A 23319-nucleotide genomic window follows, 5' to 3' on the forward strand; every position below is an offset into this window, starting at 1 on the left:
TTACACATTTTCAAGTTCTTCAAATCGTGGTGTCGAACACACCTAAGAAACAGATTCACTTTTTTAATGTTAACATCAAAACAAATCAAGTATTACAAAATACATGCAGAACCACCCAACAATAAAATAAAAACATAGTTATGTGGCAAATTCAAGATTAGATTGCTTATTAAAAAAATGAAATGCTAGCCGGGCGGTGGTGGCGCACGCCCTTAATCCCAGCACTTGGGAGGCAGAGGCAGGCGGATTTCTGAGTTCAGCCTGCCTGGTGTACAGAGTGAGTTCAGCCAGCCTGGTGTACAGAGTGAGTTCCAGGACAGCCAGGGCTACACAGAGAAACCCTGTCTCGAAAAATAAAAAAAAAAAAGTGTTTTTCTAAAGGACCACAGATTACTATACCAAGTAAACAGTTAAGCATAAGCCTAGAGTGCATTTGACAAAGGAAGGAAAAAGAAATGCCTGACAAATCAGGTCATTAAAGATGGTTTGACAGTAATAAAAGTTTACTTACTTTAACAGCAATAACTAAACTATGACACAAGAGAGAAACTGAGAACATATGCCTTCTTATTTTCTAGAGCATTACACGGAATGGGCAACTGCTTTGGACGCACACTGCCATCCGTGTATACTGTACCTCTGGCAAATTAGGCTGTGCTACTTCCTGAACAGGAGACTTTAAAGACTCATTTTCTCCCTGATATCCTTAAAAAGAGCAGATGTGAACTGATACTCAGATATCTGGACAAGGGTTGCTTTCTCTTGTGTTTCAAGGGTCTCACCTGTGTGCACCTCCCTCTCTCTGTCAGGTCTCTGTCCCTGTCTTCTAAAGCAGCCTTCATGCTGTTCACCTGCTCTTCCTTGCCTCTTAATCTGACAAGAGAGAAAGAAAATTTTTACAAGATTATAAAAAGCAAAAGTACTGAAGACTACAAAAATATCTCAAGTGTTCTTATAGTTCAAGTCCACTTGACTGTTGTAGAAATAAGTATTTCTACAAACCATTTCAATATAAAGGAATACAAGATTCATGACACCAATTAAAGAAAAGCCCCCTCTCACTTCCTGGGCAGAGTGGACAGATGAGCGCAGCTCTACGCTTACCCTGTCATCCCATCCAGGCAGCCTCAGTAAACTCATACAGCTTAGGAAAACAGCTGAGGTGTCAAATGCATAGCAGGTTTCACATGATCATTAAAATAAGCAAGAAGTAACATTTCCAATTAAGATATACTCAGAAATAAATCTCCTTCCCACAAAACAAAAACAACAAAAAAACTTAGCAGTTGTTAAAATATAATGAAAACCTAAAATCTTTTGAAACAATTTAGTATTTTCCAGAACACTGAAATCAAATATAAAAAGGCCATAATTTTCATTAATTTAACTTGTAGGGAAGAGCTATTTCTAGGAAAATGAGACAAATGTTACTTACAAGTTCTGCAGCTCCTGGACTTGAGAAGTGACAGATAGCTAAAACATAACGGACAGAGAAAGCGATTCACCAGCCTTTCTTTAGCCATATCGAGCCTCATGTTATAAATCTTTATAATGTATACATTTTAAAATATGAAAGCCCAAGCTCAGGCCAAAACAAGACGTGTTTACATTTCACCTCCTCTTTTTCCAATGGCGACAAAAGTAACAAGGAGGAGTCAAGAGAGAGAAGATGATTATAAATGGCCTGTATAAGGTGGTATTTCTACAGGTGAGACCAGGGGTCCTCATTCAGTAACACCTTCATACAGTAACAAAAAGCTCTAGCCCAGTCTTCAAAATATCTGCACTACAGTGGTCTAGTGTCTTCCTTAATTTCCTGTTTATATATGTATTTACTTATGATTTTGTATGTCTTAAATATATGTGTGTGCGCATGTGTCTGTGAGCAAATGTGAAAGGCCATAGAGGTCATCATGATTCTAGACTCTTCTACTGTTGTTTCTCCCCTTATGTTATGGGACGAAGTCTCTCACTGAACCTGAAGCTCACTGATCTGGTTGACTGGCCAGTGAGGCCCAATGACCTTTCTGTGTCTACCTCCCTGCTCAGATTCCAACTGCATACTGCCATCTCCGCCCTTTACACAGGAGCTGGATGTCTGGACTCCAGCCCTCGAGCTAGCACAGTGAGCACTTTCCCTGATGAGCGACTCGACCCTTAGTAAGTCAGAGGCAATCTCCATTTTTCCCCCTCCTTCTCAGCCCTGTTTCACACGTCAGCTCTTTGAGAGGAGCCTCTTCTGAAGTTATCAGTCACTGAGCACACTCCCTCCAACCCTGGACAGGGCTTTGATGAACTGCTGTAATCTTAGTCCAATGGATGAACAATCATCTCTCCTGTACAATCTCGCCATCTTAATGAAGACTTGTCAGATTAAATCTCATAAAACCCATCTACCAAATAAAAATGTCTACTTCTAAGATCTCCAAGGAAACTTACTTTTTTCTACAGTCAGAGGATGAATACACTCTTTAAGAACATATTCTGATCCATGCAGTTTATGTTCTGTAGTTTGCATTTTTTTAAGCTGACTAAAATGAAACATTAAATACAGAAAACTTTTTCTAGAAAAGGGCTTAGTAAAAGGTTTAAAAACAAATATATTTGTAGCAAACTACTAAAGAATAATTTTCTAAATAACAAGGGAAACAAAAATTTAAAGTAGCTCACAAATAAAATATACACTAATTCATCTGCCATGCTGTGGCTCTGAGATGTTTACCTGGTGAGCCTTTTCAAGCTGGGCATTTCCTATTTCTTCTTTTAGAACCTCTATTTCCTGTTTCAAAGCCTTGACAATGATAAAACAGACAAGATTGGACAATGGAAAACACACTGAATTGACAAAGAATGTAACATACAAACACATAAAAATCAAATGGTTTAACTCAAGTTGATAAACAGAAAGGCCAGACACTGTTCTCTCCTAATACCTGAACAGTTTTCTCCTTATTAGCAACTTTGAGAAGTTCAACTTCTAGAAGCTCTTCCACAGACTTGATCTGTCCATCTTTCTCATGGATCCTTAAATAAACAAATCAAGTATTAACCTGACTAGAAATCACTGAGATACACCAACTAAGATAAAGACAGCACCACATCATGAGAAGCCTGTCCCAACCAAGCCCTGCATCTACAGTGAGACGGTGACAACTTCAGAGACAAACAGAGAGAGATATCTAAAGCTCCTTTTCAGTAAAAATTCAATCAGCAACTACTAAACTCTATGCATACAAGAAGTTCGTGGCATACTCCAAAAATACACAGAAAATCTACTATTTGAACCATGAAGAATACCAACACCTGGTGGAGTTGAGTTTCATTCAATAACATTGACTACAGAATTTTAAGCTTACTACACAATATGTCATCAAAGCTGACAGGTACACTTCAAAAGAAGATATGCATGCATGAAACCTATTTCTCTGTGCAACATAAACTCATCTGTAATAGCTTCTACTAAACACATAAAATTAACAATTTGATGTCACATAAAAATAGAATCAATTATGAAAATGGTTTTTAAAAAAAAGATAAAGATAAAAATCTTTAAAATTGGGAAGCACAGCTCATCTCCCTAAGTCCACGGATGAGAAATTCTACAATGAAAGTCCAATTAATCCAAGTGTGGTATACACTAATATCTCAGCATTCAGGAAGGGGAGAATGGAGCATCAGGATGCCAGTCCCAGGTACTCAGGAAAGCCCTGGCTAGACTGCATCAGAAAAGAAGGGAGGGAGAGAAGGAAGAGGGAGGAAGTAGATGGAAGTAACGCGTGTCAATTATAGATAGATAGATAGATAGATAGATAGATAGATAGATAGATAGATAGATAGATAGATGTGCAATGTATGTCAACTCTTCCAAATAAATGGTAAGTTCCATCTAATTGTACTAAGAAAACAAGTCAAAATTAAAACCTAATTTATAACAATGTTATTACTTACACTCTCTTAAGATCTTCAATTAGAGATACAAAAGAAACCTAGAAACACAAAAAAGATGCATTATTTAGTACTTTTAAAATTGTAAGTGAAATAGAAATACATAATCCCTAAATTTGTTAGGATAAAAATCAAAAATGAAAAAGTAAACCCAGAAATTCTTTCTAGATTTTCTTAATGTCCTAATGGTAAAAAGGAATAACATTTTGAAAGTAAACAGATGAGACTCCCTGTAAGTACAGCCCAAAAGAATGATCACTAGACAAATGATCAAGTTACTTAATTATTAATTCTAACCAGGGGAGAAATTACACAGAAGAAATTGCTTCATTTCACATAGCCTTTTATGACATTGATACTCAATTTGTATGTGTAGTCAAAACCTTTCATTACTGTAGTTTTAAAAATGAAAATGGCCAGCAAGATGTTATGCAAGGCTGAGGACCTGACTTGCGTTCAATCCTACATAAATGTGGAAGTAGAAGACAGAGTTACTCCTAAGTTGTCCTGTGACATCTACAGGACAATCCAAGGTACCTGTGTACCTTCACACATCCTGTACACAGCAACAACAACTATCGTACATTTTCAGAACTTAAAAAAAATTGGGCTGAAGAGATGGCTCAGAAGTTGAAAGTACTTTCTAGTCTTTCAGAGGACCCAGGTTCAGTACTCAGCACCCACACAGCAACTCACAACCATCCTCACTCGCACACACTCCAATCCCAGGGAATCTGATGCTCTTTGGCCTCTGTGGGTACTGTATGTATACGTGATACACAGGCACACATGCAGGCAAAATACTCATACACATAAAATATCAGCAAATTTAAGTAGATAAAGAAAAACAAAAAGAATGAAATTTTATTTGGAAGAGATCACAGAATACAGATCACAGAATAGCAGGTACATAGTTTTGAATAAATTGCAGCTACTCAAGTTAGTAATCATTTATTGATTAAAAGTTTAATTGAAAATTCAGCCTTAAAAAAGAAACGACTCGGTGCCTTCTGCTTACTGTGAGAAGAAGCGTGTAGGATCAACAATACAGTACCTGATCGCTCTGCTTAGCCTTTAACTCTTGAACTTCTTTCGTCAGGGTGGAGTTTTCTGTTCTTATGGCCTTTTTTCAAAAACATAGAAGCACAACACACTTTTTTATTCTTGAAGCACTGGCTAGTTCAAATTAAGCTAGCCCACTCTTCCTCCTCTGCCCTCTCCCTATAACCTTTATAATTGGTCAACCATTTCATAATTCAATTATCACTATACATTCCAACTAAAATGGTGACATCCTCAAGGACACAATCTGTCATTTGTCAGTTACAACAACACAACGGTTATACATTCAATTACAACTCTTAATTTACTTTCTCAAAGGTCCATGTTACTCTAAAGGTGAGCAGTGAGGATCGCTCCTGATAATCTGAACATGGTTCCAAGAGGAGCACACCGACTACAACTATGACGGCATCTACCTGACTGAGGCGGTCAACACTAGAATCATCCTTGAAGTTCTAATTTCTAAAGAAATACCATTTAAGTTAAGTGAAAACTGTGTAACTTAGAACACTAGCACCCAGCTGTAGAAACAATCCCGTGAAGCCTTTCCAGACTGAAAGAATAACACGAGAAGACAATGGAGAAGTGGCTTACATTCAGCTCCTCCTCTCTGGTGGCCACCTGAATGAGTCCAGTTTCCAGTAATTCTTCGACAGTCCTTAACTTCTCATCTTTTTCTTGAATGCTGTAATTATAAATATAAAGCATACATATGAATGACTTGGTCAGGGTAAATACCATCCCTAAGTATTTTACATGGATCAACTCCTCTGTCAAACGTTCATTATGAAACTTTAATTCTAGAAAAATTTCTCGGGATCTCAATCATGGTGTTAAGGTGAACTCCTCCACAATAAATAAAACTTGCACAGATAATGTACTGACTGAAAGAAGCCTGAACAAGTCAATCAGTATCAAATGGCACCTACAAACATACCGTAAGGTAGCCCCGGCTAATCCATAGCCCAGGAGGCTCTTGTCTATCACAAAGTACCAGTAGTACTTTAAGAACCCAGATTACTACCGCTACCAATTCTGTTACCACAAATTTGAGAGGAAAATATAAAAATATAAAATATTTTCACCAAAATATAAAAACTTAAACTCTTACCATTTTTCCATTTGTTCCACAACATCTTTATTAGGCTAAAAACAAAAACATCAAGAAATGTTTAATTTTACCAAGTTTGCATATGATAAAAATTAGTTTAGAAAAAGAACTCTGTGGAAATAGTTTAGGATTCTAAATAGTTCCAAAATTTAGCCCTTACTCGACAACTGCTCACAAGTTTAATTTTTTTATCCAAAAGAGAGCAAAAAAGAATATGGACATACAGGCTACAAAGAGGAAAATGGCACTAGCAAAACAGACTTGCTCTCACCCCGAGTCTTAACTTAAGGATATTTGTAGTCACCTAGAAGACAGAAAATTTCTTCAAATATACGAATTTTACAACTTTAAGGTATGAAGTCTTAAGAGGCCTCCTTACTCTTTTTTCAACTGATTTTTTTCCTATATTGAAGTCTAATATAAATACAACTGCATAAATCTTATTTATAGTTCAATGGATTTTGAACATGTCGACATTATGAAAATACTACTAGGCCAAAGCAGATACTGTATTAAAAGTGCTAGTGCACTGCAGAAGCAGCAACACGAATAAAGCTCCTCACGAAGCACAGAGAACACGGCATGAGAACCGACCCATGCCCTTGACCCTTTGGTCCTAGAATTCACCCAACCTGTGTTCTCATTAGTCACCAGGGTTACCGTGTAAATGGAGGCAAAGATTTCAGCCTCAGCATTCTCAGACCTTTAGATAAGTCAGTATTCTAGGTGTGGGGGGTCTCCTGGCCACACCTCATGAACCAATTTCCTATTCCTGTTATTTTCTGATTTTTTTTTACTCTATCTCATTATAATCATATTTTTTTATTCAAAAATAAAATTAATGCTTCCATTGCCAAATCTGAGTCTTGAGATTCCACCTCCTCTATACGTCAAATCAGTCCTCACTTTACTGCGTACATTCCAGTCCTCAGCTTTACTCACCTCAAACTCCACAACGCCCTAAACTCTCTGTGTCTGTAGATCATAAGGACTGCTTTGTGAACTGCACAGGAAGACTGCTCAATGAAGAAAACTCTCCCATCATAAAAAAGGAGGGAAGAAATTCCCAAAATGTATATCATCAATCCGATAGTATACAAACAACTCATATAGAAGTTGCTTTTTATAAATTTAAAACTCTCATGAAGACAGTTTTTAATCCATACATGTTTCAACTAGCAAGTCCAGCTTACTGGGCTTTCCACTCAACCATGTCTGCTTCTCTGACTCCTAAATTCACTGTTAGCACTGTGACTTTTCTCAAATGTCCAGGTTTGTCTGTCCTTACAATGCTCCTCAGTGTTAGATCATCACAAGCTTTACACAACAAAGCTTCCTAGTCAGACCCTAGAAAATCTTCCACTAGCCCCTATATCCTATTCCTTGCACTTACACAATATCTTAGAATGCTGTGAATGTATGTCAATTCTGTGGCACACCACCATGCTACTCAAGTTTTTCTCTCCACCTGGATTACCCTCACTGTTTGGCAAATTGTTGGGCAAGTTATCTCCTGTGTCACCTTTCCATTCTTAAACAAAATCTAAACTGTAAACATATACACAGTTCAGGAATTTAAATCATCACACTTTTCTATCTATCCCACATAGAATCAAGTCTCATTCACCTCCAGAGCCTCAGCAAAGAAGTAAATACCTAATATCTCAACAAACACTCAAGCTCAGTTTCCCTTGCTGGTCATGTTGAGTTAAGTATGCTGGTTCTTCAATTCAAATCCTGACCAACGTTTTCACTGTACTGCACTTTACCGACCTAACCCAATCCTATGACTTCTTCCAGATAATTATGATTATTATCTTCATAATTCAGAATGATCAGGAAGAGTTGTGAGGAAAGAGAAGCAATCTCCCATCATTTTTATTGAGCAGCCTGATGATAGACTCTTAAAAGTCTCCTGGAGCAAAAATAAAGGCATCCTGCCGCTCAGCTATCAAGCCAGCAAGCCATGTCCAATGTGGTTTACACTGATAAGCAAGGGCTTACTAAGGGCACTATCTAGAGACTATCAAACCTGTACACAGTTATCCTCCCTTTCCTTGGTGCTTCATACCTGAAGACTCTGGTCTTTGCTCTTGCTACACCTGAAGAAACAACATGGCAAAATTACCAGTTTCTGCTTCAGTAAGTTTAACCTTAAAACCATCTGGCAAAAGAACTAAAATTTTTATATCACAAACCTGTTCTCTCTTAACTGTCATTTGGAATTCTAACTGCTAGAGGAGGTTGAAGAAAGTTGGAAATTAAAAGAAACTTAGGTATACTAACTTTTATCTCTTATTTCACTATCAGTAACAATAAAAAGGTGACTACAGAACAAGCCAACCAGTAAGGCTAGCAAGATGGCTCAGGAGGTAGAGGTGCTATTGCCAAGCCTGATGACCAGAGTTGAAGCCTAGGACTCACACAGTGGAGGAAGAGAACTGACTCCTGAACCACAGTACAGGCTGTCCTCTGAACTCCACATGCCCCAAAATATGTACATAATAATAAATACCTAAAGGAAACCAAAAGAAAAGTATAAAGTTTTTTGATTTGCTATGACAAAAGGTCTCAGGCATAACTCAAACCTATGTAAGTCATTCAGGTACCTTTTATTTTATTTTTCTTCCGAAACTAGAGAACACATTTAGGAATTACCCAATAGCAGATGGAAATTAGTTCCACAAAAATGACTTTCCCATCTCCTTGATTCTTTTAAATAGAAAACTGTGGCTACTAAAATTTATTCATAACATAAGAAAACTCTATGCCATACTACCAGATGTCATTTAACAGAACATCTAAAGTGTACAAAATATAACATAGGAAGCCGAGTAACAAAAAAAAGACAAAAAGAATTTTTTCAAAAATTCACACACATGCACACGCACACAGACATACACACAAGCATGCATACTCTCATATACAGACACACACACAGAGAGACAAACTCATATACACTCTCCATCTCTCTCACACACTCACCCCTATATAAATTAATAAATGTTTTTAAAAATAGAATGAAATATTCAGATTTTCTCTTTAAATCTAGGCATCTCTAGAGCCTAAAAACAGTTAAAACACTAGAATTTTTCTTCTTTAGAAGACCCTTACGTTTTTAGACATTTGTTTTACCCACAAAGAACTAACTTACAAATTTTTTAAGGCTTATATATTGAAATTTCTGGTAATTATTACATAAAAATTGCTTGCTATTTCTCCAGGTAAGGATTAATAGACACTGAAAAAAAATTATCATACCTTATCTAACCTAACCCACCAAAGTCAATGTCTGGAGTAACACCATTTTTAACAGTAAAAATTAATAACACTGGGCTGGAGAGATAGCTCAGCAGTTAAGAGCGAGCACTCACTGACTACTCTTCCAGAGGTCCTGAATTCAATTCCCAGCAACCACATGGAGGCTCACAACCATCTGTAATGGAATCCAATGCCGCCTTCTGGTGTGTCTGAAGACAGCTATAGTATCTTCTTATATATAAAATAAATAAATACATTTTAAAAAAATAAATAAATAAAAATGCTGCCAGCAAAGCTACAGCTGAAGATAACAACAGACACTCAAGTTTCAACGGTGGTCACTTGAGCTTGGGTTCCAATCATTTCTGGAGTACTTTATCATTCACAATCTATAATACAACAAATGAAAATATTTACATTTTTTCCATGCTATTTTACGCATTATACAAAGTAATAAAAATTACACACAGTATTGCATTTCACAGAAGGGAAGGAAAATGAAATTTGATAAACTGATTGTTAACAAATACTTCAAGCAGCACCTACTTACACCAATAATATACTTGCTTAATTGTAAACTTTAAAACAAAGAATGAAAATAACTCTAAAGGATGTGCTATCATTTCCAATAAATTTTCCAAAAACATACTACAAGGGAAACATGCAAAATTTATATTCTAACGAAGCATGCAACAGCAGAGTTTCTACTTTGTTCTAAAAACTCTTACATTTATTTACGTATTCACTGAGAGAGCTTATGTAATTGTGTATGTGAGAGTGTACGTGGATGTCAGAAAACAGCTATGGGAGGTAGTCCTCTCCTTCCATTATGTGGTTCCAGAAATCACACTCAGGTCCTCAGGACTGGTGGGAAATAACTTTACCTGCGGAGACACCTAGCCAGCACCTAGAACACTTTGTAAGAGTGTGACCTGAGGGTTTATGTGAGAAATGTGAAGGCAGTAAGGCTGTAGAAAGAAGACATGACTGGATGCAGCTCACGAAGCAGTGCCATTCAAGGCTGCTACAGCTTCACTAGCTTGCAAAGGTGAATGTATATATTCATTATCGCATGATATGAAAATATGTATTATCATTATCATATATACACACATATTAGTATACACATATACATTCTTAAAAAGAAATTATTTAGATGTAGTCTATGTGCAAAGCACTAGACTAAGCGATATCTTGATCTTTGCCATTCGAATCTACAAGTCCTTAAACGTACTTGTGGTGACAGAGACTGAGTAGGAGGGGGACACCAACTCTGAGGCACTCCTAAGTTTCAAACCCATTCTTCTTTTTAAAAAACCATATTGTCTATAAGGGTAAGGCTACAAAAACAGAGTTTTGTTTCCTTTCCCTCTTTTATACAAAATGCTTATGAGAAGATTAACATCTCCTTCTCAGAAACACAAAACTTTAATTTTGAAACAAAAAATTGAAACAAAATTTTGAAGCATAAAATGATCGGAGCAATTGAAAGGCACACCTAACTTTAAGCACACTCTCTCAGTCAGCTGGTTTCTGCTCAGACCTTCTCACACTCAAGCTATTTCCACACTACCCACGAAACCTCACCTGCTGAGAAACAACGGTCTGCAGCTTCTGAACTTCCAGTTGTAATGCTTTATTCTGGTCATTCAGAATCTGGAAGAAAGAAGACCAATTTACTATTTTTTAAGAAGGAAAAAGGTAATAATGCAATCATTTGAATCGAATTTTGAACAAGCAAACCCACACTGTTGCTTCAGTGCTCATAAGAGACTAAAGGGTTCCATACAGACATAGAAATTCAGAGCTCAACGGACAGGGATTAACGCTGCAGCAACAGTGAAGACAGCAAAAATATTCACAAGAGGAAAATACTCATTTAAAAAATGCCAAGGAATGCTTGGGGCAAAATCAATCTCAAACATTTAATTTAAGATCAGATAAATTACATTTAGGCAAAAAGTCTAGTAAAAACTCACCATTCACATAAGACACCAAATAAACTAGGGAAATAATATTTCCAAATGACTATATTTTTAAAAATCGCACATTGAGCATCATCGTAATTAAACTTACAGGAAGTTGTTCTGGGAAGGCGGAGCTCACATACTTACATACCTTAAATTCTTCCATTTTGCTGGCGACCTCGCACTGCAGCTGCTCTTCAAGCAGTCTTATTTTATCATCCTTTACTTGAATACTATGAGAAGAGGAGCAGTTACAACTAGTGCAGACAGTCAAGGTGTTCAGGCCTATATGCACAAGCCTCAGCTGGAAGCATCACTGCACATGAACACACATGCACAAGTGTCTCTGCACAGAATACACTACTCACCTCTTCTGCATCTTCTCCACCTCGTGTGCTGTAGCAGCCTGTATTCAGAATAAATAAGACTCTTAGCATCTTAGGAAACCATCTAAACTACTCACCTATTCATATAAAAACTTGCATTTCCAGACATCTGGATTAAAGCTGTAACAAACTATGGCATTCTGTGTTTTACTGTCCATTCATTATTTTTAACTTCTCAGAGGGCTGGGCGGTGGTGGCACACACCTTTAATCCCAGCACTTCAGAGGCCGAGGCAGGTGGATTTCTGAGTTCAAGGCCAGCCTGGTCTACAGAGTGAGTTCCAGGACAGCCAGGGCTACACAGAGAAACCCCGTCTCGAAAAACAAACAAACAAACAAACAAACAAACAAACAAAAACTTCTCAGAGGCCAATTTTCTCTAATAAAAGTTTTCCCTTTACACATTAAATGGAAAAATCCAAAACAAGTAACACATTGGGACTGTTTTAACAATCTCTTCTATCTTAGAAATAATTCAGTCATTGTACCATACATTAATTCCAATATGAATCAGTGATATCTAAGTGGTCTGTGCACACGCTCTCAATAACATCCCACAGCCAAACATAAGTAAACCAGTATAGACAGCATTTATACACAGAAAACTGGGGTTCACAGACTCAAAAAAAAAAAAAAAAAAAAAGGCAAGGCACTCAAACTTCTTCAGAGATAAATAAGGAAAAGTGACTTATTTACCTGCTCATTAGCCAGGGCCTGTAATTTCTGCACTTCAGCTTTTAATAAGAAATTCATATTCTGTACATCCTAGAGCAAGAAAAAAAATACACAGGATTAAAAATATTTCATAAAATTCAAATTGAACTTGTGGCAAGGTATCTATTCTACTTAAGAGTTAAGTAAAGGCCGGGCAGTGGTGGCGCACCCCTTTAGTCCCAGCACTTGGGAGGCAGAGACAGGCGGATTTCTGAGTTTGAGGCCAGCCTGGTCTACGAGTGAGTGCCAGGACAGCCAGAGCTACACAGAGAAACCCTGTCTCAAAAACCAAAAAAAAAAAAAAAAAAAAAAAGTTAAGTAAAGGTCTCAAATTATAAATTTCCTAAGTCAAAAAAAAATCAATTTCCATTATTTGGCAAACTTCTGAAATTGATACAGAATACATTATGAGAGTAGAACCCTTCTGGGTTTTCCCTTTAAAGCTGAAGAAGTATCCTTCTTTACAGTTCAGAAAAGAAAAAGCACTTTCCAGGAGTTCTAGAGCGTTTTTCATCCTTCATACAAATACATACTGATTAATCTTTAGGGCAATTCAACTTGGAGTCCTATAAAATACTACAGCAAGCTGTAGGAGCCACCTTACCTTAAGCTCCTCCTCCTTGCTTGCTAAGTGATCCTGTTCACTTGCTAATGAATCTTCAGTCTGCTTTAGCTGTTTGTCCTTTTCTGCAATCCTTCAAGAAAATACATTTGTGCTTTTAATAAGCATTTACAAACAACAAGATTTAAAAGTCTTATATGAAAAGGATCATCTTAACTAAGTAAGTTTCTTGTATAACTGTACTTTCTCTTACTAGAGACACTATTTCATTTACTAGTAACTGTCATAAAGCATGATTGAGAGAGAGAGAGAGAGAGAGAGAGAGAGAGAGAGGGAGGGGGGGAGGGAGGGAGGGAGGGATATCAGTCCAGCATGTGAGACCAGGGGATAGTATTTAGGTCAATCAGGCTTGACAATGAGCCTTTCTTTCCTACTAAAGCAGCATTTCTCCAGCCCCAAACATCCCCTATTTTATGGCAGAACGGTGGCTCATACCTGTGCTCGGAAGGCAAAGGTAGAAAGATTGCCACAAATTCAAGGCCAGTCTAGACTACAGGATGAGGTCTCAAATTATAAATATACAGATGGATAGACAGATAGACAGACAGACAGATCCATTATTTAAATCTTAAGTCAAAGAAGTTAATTTACATTGAAAAGTCTGGTATCAAAACCAGATTATAGGTCATCTGCACACAACTCACCCGTAGCTGTACTGTTATGTAACTATGCAAATTTACTTTGAGTATAGGACCTAGTGTCACAGGGCTAGACACAAAAGAGCCACAAGTACAAAGCAGACTCAAGCACTAATTTCCTTCCACTACTCTGAAAACACAATTGCCTCTTCTATATAATTACCAATATCCCAAATGAAGCAAGGTAAGGCAGCTCTATTATAATAACAACAAAAACAAAGTGTAATGTCTGGGGACTAAACAGGAACAGGTTAGAAGAAAAGATCAAAATAGAATTTAGGATAATTTTCCAAACAGGTAAGAGTATGAAATTAATTGCGTATTGTATCAAACAGGTATCTGTTAGTAGTTATCAATTATAAGAGAAGTGTGGAATGGCAAGCTTACACTTTATGTAATTCTTCTGCTAGAACTGAAGCGGAGGTCTGGGAAAGAAAAACATTATCAACATAAGAGCACTTGAGAAAAAGCTTAAAAGCTGTACAATCATCACAACAGAGCTTTTAAAAAGAGAGAGAAATTAACATTTAAGGTTGTTAAAGACATGTCTGGTCTATAGTGAGTAGCTATCATTCTGAAAGCATGTCTGATCACCAACAGCCACTATTAAGGAATTACACATCACATCACAGAATAATGACAAGCAACAAGTACATAAGGGGCAGAGCCTACCACAAAGGCCATCTCTACCCCTGTGCATCTCTTCCTCAGCAAAATTATCTGACAGGATCCCCTCCATGATCAGACAATGCAGAGAGTGCCAGTGCTGTCTTTCCACTATTAAGGTTCTCAGCACGCTCAGGCATTCTGACAGGCTGGAACACTACCTCTCAGCTGACAAGGATCCCAATCCAAGTGGGGCTGGTAACTCACAAACATACAGCTCCATTTTGCTGAATTAGATGGTTCTCCCCCAGCTAATTTTACAGTATCATCTCTACAAAAAAAGCAATTAGGAAAAACCATTTATGTGCACAAAGCTTTGGGAGTTTGAACTCTAAAATTCACTTTTAATGTTAAAACCATGTTTTATATAAGAGCCAAATTCTTTTTCTTTTTTAGAGATTTTTTTAAATTTGGACTAGGTGTAAGCATTGGGGGGCATGAGTGCAGTGACAGCGGAGGCCATTAGATTTCCTGGAGTTGGTGTTACAGGCAGTTGTCAATCACCTGGCACAGGGGCTGGGAACTAAGCTCGGATCCTCTGGACAGCAGCAGGCACACTTAACTGCTGAGCCATCTCTGCAGTCCAAGAGTCAAATTTCCAGTACTTGTTGCTACAAGTAATTTTTATAACTTTAACATTCAACTGAAATTGAAATTTATAGTATATGTATTTCTGGAAACTTTCACATTTTTCTGATAATGTTCCGTCGTTTATATTCCAAAGCCTATCAATCTATCAAAGAAAGGGGCAATGGTATCAACGTTTGCTATTAACTAAACTGAATTATACATTTCAAACTGAGTCTTCTGCAAATATAACCTGCGAGCTATATTTAACACAGCTCTCTGCTGCGCATGTGTGAGATTCCTGAGCAAAGTCAGTGTTCTGTGACAGTGCATCCATCACTACACCAGTCCCAGTCTACACATTTCACGGGCTAGCCCTTTTGTTTTGTGACATAGGTCAGAGCGTTTTTCCCAGGAGTGAATGTTCTCACCTACCCCTTCTAATTACACAGGTTTGGGGTTCTTGGTGCTGCCCAAGTATTATAAATAATATTTAGTGTTTCAAACTTTGGACCACTACAAACTGATTCATTGACTAGTCTCCCAGCTACTGAAGTTTGGCACTACAAATGCGTTCAGATAACTGTTCCAACAGGTGGAAAGCTACAATTAATGGTAACCAATCAAAAAGCACCATTACCTGAGCTGCTATCTGGGAATGGAATTGTTGAATCTGAGCTTTCAAAGCCTCATTTTGTTCCAAAATATCCTTTCATCAACAAGAAAGAAAAAGAGGAGAAAAGTTTCATTAATAAATATCCAAGTATACATGAACACACAGTTTACATATTCTTGATATCTTTAAATTACCTTTATTTAAAGCAGTTAAATTTTGAGTTAATTTTATTCTGAGTTAATTTACAAGGCAGACATCAAGGCTGTTTTACTGTCCCTGATCCTATCATAAGAAGTCCTAAGGAAGTGGGTGAGCTCATCTTTAACACACACTCAAAGATTAAATGTCAATTATTTACCACCATTAAGAATTAGAACATGCCGGGTGGTGGTGGCGCACGCCTTTAAGCCCAGCACTTGGGAGGCAGAGGCAGGTGCACTGACTACTCTTCCACAGGTCCTGAGTTCAATTCCCAGCAACCACATGGTGGCTGATTACCATCTGTAATGGGATCTGATGCCCTCTTCTGGTGTGTCTGAAGACAGCTACTGTGCACTCATATAAATAAAATAAATAAATCATAAAAAATAAAATTATGACATACAACACTTATCCTAATTTCTTTTTCTTAATGATTTAAACACTGAAACAGTTTATTTGAACTTAATGAATTTACAGACATAGGTTTTGAATTTTAATTTAGTTGTAATTTTTGAATTAAATTATAATTAGACCACTTCCCCTCAACCTCTCCAATGGCTCATATCCCTCTCTCTCAAATTCATGACTTTTAATTATTATTGTAGCACATTAAACACATAAATATAATCCCTTATTCTTAAAGAAAGAAAAATAAATACCTGCACTTGGATTTGCAGAGATTCTTCTTTGCTTACTCTCTTTTGCTCTGATTCCATTAACTGCATTAGTCTCTGCTCCAACTGCTGTTTTGACACCAAGGTGTCTGTGAGCTTACTATGTAGACTCTGGACTTCGTTTTCTTTAGCCACAAATTTACTTTGTAAGTCTGTAGTAAACAAAAATACTACATCTTACAAAGTGGCTCTTCCTCCACCCGACCCATCCTCAGTGTCCTCACCTTCTCTGGACACTTGCCCAGACCCACTGTCCCCTCTGCAGTCTCAGCGATTGTCCTTTCTGGACCACACCCACCATCTGTCTAACTCCTCTTGCTGTAGAGGAAATTCTTCTGGGTCAGAGTCTCTGTTGTCTGTCTGTATCCAGAGCTGTGCCCAGGACTTGGCACAATACTGCATAATCAATGAGCATTAACTACATGGGATATAAAGGTTTTTAAGTGGTCCTATGATTTCTTGAAAGCCCTCTTTATTTCCCTAAAGATACTTTAATAATTATGTTAACAAATTCCATGAAAATTCTTTGAACTCTGTTACACAGACAGATGCCAAGGAAATCTATTATCTAAAAGATGTCATTTAAAATATCATCTAAATAATTTGAAATGAAGGATAATTTTTTTTGTTTCTTCCTTCCACCCCCACAAAAAAAAGTAAATCAGGAAAAATAAATAAATAAATATATATATACTCAAAATCACAACAAATGAAGACAACGTGAATTTAAAGACAACCACTAATTTGGTAGAAAAGAGGAAGGGAAACCTAAATCAAAAAGGCTAATGACAGAAGATCGCTGGCAGCATGAGAATCATCACCCTGTCCCATACCATAAATAAGTCAGAGATGAGAGGAAACCCATTACCACAGACAGAAATATGTAGCTGATCATAATATGTCCTTACCTTAAGAAAGGTAAGTTGTCAAATTTATAAGACAATACAACTCAGAAAGAATTACTGAAAATCAAATATGTAATAATGGGCATATCTGGGATTAGAACTCACAGAAGCGAAGAATCTATTAGCAACAGTTAAAATTAAAACATTAAGTTCATGATGTCAAAATTCTTTAGATGAAATCATTGCTGACTTATAGCTCAATCTCCAGACAAACCAATCTTGTATGGTAAAAACATTTTCAGATACTTAAGGCCTCCGCAAATATACTTCTAGGCATATTCAGATGCAGCTAGCAAAAAAGAACAAAGCTTTTTCCAATGTAGGAGAGAACGTGACAGTGACAAAGAGCAGACAGAGGGCAGAGAGGAAGAGAGTCTTAGGACCTAGAAAGTAACAAGCATTAGAGCACGAAGACTACACCTTCAAGAGGGACCATGAGCAAAGTCTAGCACAAATCCCTGCCTCCTGCATTTAAGATGATGAGGGGGAGTGAATTAAGAAATGTTGAACATAGGGCAAAGTTTTTTAAATAAAACAGCATCAAGTAATGGAAAATCTAGTAGTACTAAGCTTTAGGAACTAAACAGTACAAATGAACAGATCAGTTTAATATGTATCCTGGTCATGAGAACAGAAAATGAAAACGGATGGAATAGAAGTGCATCAACATTTCAGAACACAGATACAGTGGGGAAACTATACTAAGTCAGTTTCCACCAAAAGGAAGCAATCCTTTACTGCTGTTTTACTCACTATAGCCACGTGGATCTCTGTGAGTTCAAGGCCCACTCGTCTACATAGTGAGACACGGGGCTACACAGAGAAACTCTGCCAAAACCAATCCAAAACAAAACAACCTCACTTCTTTAAGTACTAGTATTAAATTTGTTTAGAAATATAAAGTAAAATCCCAAGGTCTAAAAAGGCACGATCATTTAGAGCAGAGTATGAGGTAACCCACTAAGAGTAAAGGTAAAAGAGCACGGAGGGTGGAGAGATGGCTCAGCAGTTAGAGCACTGGAATACTCGGCTTTGGTTCCCAGTACGCACACGAAAGCTCACAACCATCTGTAACTCCATGCCACAACCATCTGTAACTCCATGCCACAACCATCTGTAACTCCATGCCACAACCATCTGTAACTCCATGCCACAACCATCTGTAACTCCATGCCCAGGGGATTCCATACCTTCTTCTGACCTCTTGGGACAGCAGGCACACATGTACATGATGGGCATACACAGATGCATACAAAATACTCACATACATAAGATGAAATAAATAAACCTAAAACAACAGTTAGATAAAAGAGTGCCGTTTTACTCTCTATAGCCATTTGGTTTATACTGATAGCCTTCTAGCAAGATAAGATTCCTGTGTTTCACTCATAACATATAAAACACTACATATTTAAATAAGTTAAAGTATCTTAACATAAATACCATCTTTATATAAAGGTAGAAGTCTTAAAGTCCTGTGGTTTTTTGGGTGTATTCATTTTGGTGTTGACCAAAAGAAATAATCAGAGGAAACTAAAGAGTTAACAAGTCAAAACTGTTATTTATCCTATGTGGAGCCATATTCAAGTTTAGAAAGACGTTATGGCTAGTATTTATGTCAACTTGACACAAGGTTGAGTCACCTAAGAAAAAGAAATCTTTATCAAGCAACTGTTTCCAGATGCTTGGCCTGCACTGACATGCTGGGGGCATTTTCTTGACTGAGGTTTTCCGTGCGAGGGCCAAGGCAGTGCTGTAAGAAAGCAGACTGAGCAGGGCATGGAAGGAAAGCTAGTAAGCAGCATCCTCCACGGTCTCCACTTCAGTTCCTGACTCCAGATTCCTCCCTGGAGTTCCTGCCCTGACTTCTCATCACAATGGACTACAAGCTCTAAGATTAAATAAATCATTTCCTGGCCAGGTTGACTTTGTCATCCTGTTTGTCACATCTGAGACAGAAGGGAACAGCAGAGATGAAAACAGTATAATGAACGCCCGGTCAAACTACAGAAAAATGAGCAGACAGAGTTCATGTTTATAAAGGTAGAAGGAAGCAGTGAATGGCTCTTCATAAGGCTACAAGTACCAACAAGACCAAAGGCAAACCACAGGAAACAGGGTCACAGCCCTGCTCTTACCAGCCCGTTAGATGCCAATTCTACAGTACTACTGCAGACAAAGCCACAAGTGTGCTTATATTACAACACCTAACAAATGTTTTAGAAATAAGATAATCTGAAAGGACAAAAATCTACTTTCATTTGTCTGTGCTAAATGCCAAATAATCTTTCTCTATCAACAGCAGATAGGGAAGTGTCTCAGTCTACACAAATGCCTCTTCTTTACCTTGCTGTGCAGCCTCATGCTCTGCTGTCCTCTTCCTGATATAGCTTTGAACTTCTTCCCACCGCCTCTCAGCTTCTTGTAGTTGAACCTTGATATTTAAAATGAGAGAAAGGAAAAAAACGAAAATCAACCCCAGCAAGATTCAACTGTAAAAGAGAGCCATTTCTTTGTCAGCCACATCCATCATTTTCTCCAACGCCTTGGGAACACAGGTCTATGGATTGTTAGATCACTACAGACAGCCACCCCTACATACTTATCTGACCCACTGAGCTAGAAGCTATTTTTCATCAACCATTCCTAAGTCCCTAAGCTATTAAGAGACAAGACAGTATCTATTGCTAAATCTCAGTCAGTACCTAAAATTTTACATATTCTGAAATATACATATTGCAAAACACTAATTAAGATTATTAATTCTGATGCCACTTATCACATTCCTTTATCCGTGTCAGCAATAAAGCCCCCAAAAGGCCCAGTGTTAAAGGAACGACACTGATATCACTTTCACAAAGTATTGAACAAAACTTGCAAAAGAAAAGATAAAACAAGTTATACATTTTCTATAGGCAATTATAAAACTGTCTGGAACTGGCCTCAAGGTATACTATACATCAGTGTGGATGGGAGCTTAACAGTAAGGTTGCATATAACCTCTATAAATTGAACTATATATTTTTAGAAAAATCTTCCTCAGAAAAAGGAGGAACAGGTAGCTATCAACCCTTAAACATCTAAGTTCCTGAGTTCATGTAACATGAGAGAGTGACTCTGCCCCTCCTCAGGCAGTCTGAGAACTCTACACATCTCCTAACAGTATGAGCAGCTCATCACACTTGTCATTCTAGATCTGAAAACATCATGGTTTTATACATCAAGGGCTCAAGTGAAAGCCACTGGAGTGGACTTAGGGGAAGCGTAGTGCCAATGCTGAGAAGGCTCTATTTGACTTGATTCAGTTATAGATGATAAAAGTAATGCTAAAGGTCCCTTTCTAAAATTGTTTTTACGTTACACATGTAGGCATGTATAACACACACACACACACACACACACAATAATTCAACCCTTACTTGTCAATCACATGGCTTCATTTTTCTTATCTCAGTTTGTAGCTTCAAACCTAGCCCTACAATCAACGTTTATCAAGACATAACTTTGAAAAGGCAGAGCCCTTAGAATGTGGGTGTAATTCAACTTCACACTAGACTTCTCAAACCTATATACACACTATGTCATGGAAGTGGGCAATTGTAATATTTACAAAATGGTACAAAGAGGCAGGGAGAGGTCACCTTCAACTGGGTAGCAGCTTGCTCCGCATTCTTCTTCTGCACTCCCTCTTGCTGCAGCTTTCCTGTCTTCTCGTTCAGCTCACTCACAAGCCTCCCACAATCTTGGCGCAGTTTATTTAGCTCTGCCGACTGCCTGCAAACAGTGACTGGATTAGGGGTTTTGCATTGTTACACACATAAAGAACTCACAAGCACAACATATCCTGTGTTAATTATGCTGAACTAGTAACCTCACTTACAGGCAAATGTAAAGGAGTATGACTAAGTAGTAATATTGTTCCCGAGTATAATCTTAAATAATTCTAATGATGGCAAGCTCTAAAAACCACTATAGGGCTGAAAGGTTGCCTAAGAGAGTGAGAGCTATGCAACCTCAAAAACCTGAGTGCCACCCCAAATTCCATGGTGGCAGAGAGACCCAACTCCCAGAGCTGTTGTGTCCTCCATATACACTCCACAGAACAAAACAGGAAACACATACTGTGGCATATACACGATAATAATCAAATAAATAATTTTACATTTGAAAATCACTGTAAAATATCAAGAAAAAATGGATAACCAAATATTCAGCAGCATGAACAGAAAGATGTTGCTGCCATTAAACTGATCTAAACCTTCCTAATATGGACACTAGAAAGTTCAGCAGTTAAGAGCATTTGTTGCTTTTGTAAAAGGCCCATGTTCAGTCCTACTACCCACATGTGACTCATAACCATTCTTAATTCTAGTTCTAAAGAATGTGACACCTTGGGCTGGTGAGATGGCTCAGCGGTTAAGAGCACTGACTGCTCTTCTAGAGGTCATGAGTTCAAATCCCAGCAACCACATGGTGGCTCACAATCATCTGCAATGAGATCTGATGCCCTCATATGGGTGTCTGAAGACAGCTACAGTGTATTCACATATAATAAATAAATGAATAATCTTAAAAAAAAAAAAGGAGGGGGTGAAAAAAAAAAAGAATGTGACACCTTCTCTGGCCTCCCATAGGCCCCAGGAATATATATGGTACACAGACATACAGGCAAAATACTCAAGACACATAAAATAAATCTTTACAAAAAAAAACACCACCCTCCTAATACCAATACCATTGTAACTGGACTTGGTCTGTTGTCCAGAGAAAGAGAGCATTTTCAACTCTAACGAGGAAGCTTTTACCTCATTATTGCAAATAATAACCAGTGTGTACTTTGTGCAAGATTCCTAGTGTCTCTAAGTCCCCCATGAACTACCTGGGCTGCACTTTGCAGCCCCTGGATTGCAAACTCTATAGTGGTAAGGAGGATCAAGACCACACTTTTTAAAATCAGCATGGCAGGTGCTACTGAGAATAATGAAATCGGCCGGGCGGTGGTGGCGCACGCCTTTAATCCCAGCACTTGGGAGGCAGAGGCAGGTGGATTTCTGAGTTCAAGGCCAGCCTGGTCTACAGAGTGAGTTCCAGGACAGCCAGGGCTATACAGATAAACCCTGTCTCGAAAAACCTAAAAAAAAAAAAAAAAAAGAGAATAATGAAATCTAAGGAGTGCTAGGCTGGAGGAGGGCAGCTTCAGTGTGTGTGTGCTACTTCACCGGCAACACTGATGCTCCCGGGGCTTGGCAGTCTACACTACACACAGAACTTAGAAGAGCTAGGTCTTCACACAAAGAAAAAAAACAGTTGTTCCTGAAAAGTAGCTAAGGGTTAGAAGCAACTGGAGGAAGCAGAAGCCAAGCCAACCCCTCCTCCTCATGACAGAGGCAGCCTGTCATTTAGTCGAGAATGAGGCATCTGGAGACATACTTGCTTTCCAACTGGTTTGTAGTGTTGCTGACAGCATCTCTCAGGATACCATTTTCCTGCTTCAAATGAGCTATCTCTGCTTCCATTTGTTCCCGAACTTGCTGAAACTATTAGGAAACAAAGATCAGCAAAGCTACCTTTAAGAGGAATTGCACTATAATAAGAGAGTAAGAAATATTAAAAAAATGAAATACAAACCTTCTTTTTCAGGTCAATATGAAGAGCCTTAAAGAACTGTTTAGTGATAAATGTGATGTACAAACTGTCCAGCTCAGAACCTAACAAGATCATCAATTAAAGTACACCTGAGGTAAGATGCCAAACATGCATCATGTTTCAGAACTAAGATATGATTTGATACTTATTATACAGATGTCCTGTTCTGACCCCAGAATATGTGATTATATTAACAATATTTTTAAAGTTTTAAGTTGGATGAGGTGGCACATGCCTTTAATCCCAGCACATGGGAGGCAGAAACAGGTAGAACTGTGAGTTTTAAGGCTAGCCTGCTCTACATAGCAAGTTACAGACCACCCAGGACAACAAATGGAG

General features: G+C 37.9%; 1 protein-coding gene across 24 annotated transcripts in view; it reads right to left on the minus strand.

Moving 5' to 3' along the window:
- Ktn1 (kinectin 1) overlaps nt 1-23319 on the minus strand; it is an 88928-nt gene that overhangs the window by 29009 nt on the left and 36600 nt on the right. For 15 of the 24 annotated variants that reach the window (XM_028758498.1, XM_028758495.1, XM_028758475.1 and 12 more), the window contains exons 8-27: nt 22765-22871; nt 20976-21108; nt 19681-19768; nt 16415-16581; nt 15579-15647; nt 14093-14130; nt 13050-13140; nt 12428-12496; nt 11715-11752; nt 11498-11579; nt 10967-11035; nt 6119-6153; nt 5602-5692; nt 5000-5068; nt 3949-3986; nt 2934-3024; nt 2723-2791; nt 1436-1473; nt 783-873; nt 5-42 (exon numbers count right to left, since the gene is read on the minus strand). In XM_028758498.1, coding sequence (XP_028614331.1) covers nt 5-42; nt 783-873; nt 1436-1473; nt 2723-2791; nt 2934-3024; nt 3949-3986; nt 5000-5068; nt 5602-5692; nt 6119-6153; nt 10967-11035; nt 11498-11579; nt 11715-11752; nt 12428-12496; nt 13050-13140; nt 14093-14130; nt 15579-15647; nt 16415-16581; nt 19681-19768; nt 20976-21108; nt 22765-22871 — 1511 coding nt within the window. The remainder of the gene's footprint in view (nt 1-4; nt 43-782; nt 874-1435; nt 1474-2722; nt 2792-2933; nt 3025-3948; nt 3987-4999; nt 5069-5601; nt 5693-6118; nt 6154-10966; nt 11036-11497; nt 11580-11714; nt 11753-12427; nt 12497-13049; nt 13141-14092; nt 14131-15578; nt 15648-16414; nt 16582-19680; nt 19769-20975; nt 21109-22764; nt 22872-23319) is intronic. The other 9 variants (XM_028758497.1, XM_028758479.1, XM_028758494.1 and 6 more) reach the window with 1 other exon arrangement.

The sequence above is a fragment of the Grammomys surdaster genome, unplaced genomic scaffold (genome assembly GCF_004785775.1).
Source record: "Grammomys surdaster isolate TR1022 unplaced genomic scaffold, NIH_TR_1.0 126198, whole genome shotgun sequence".
NCBI classification, from domain to species: Eukaryota; Metazoa; Chordata; class Mammalia; order Rodentia; family Muridae; genus Grammomys; species Grammomys surdaster.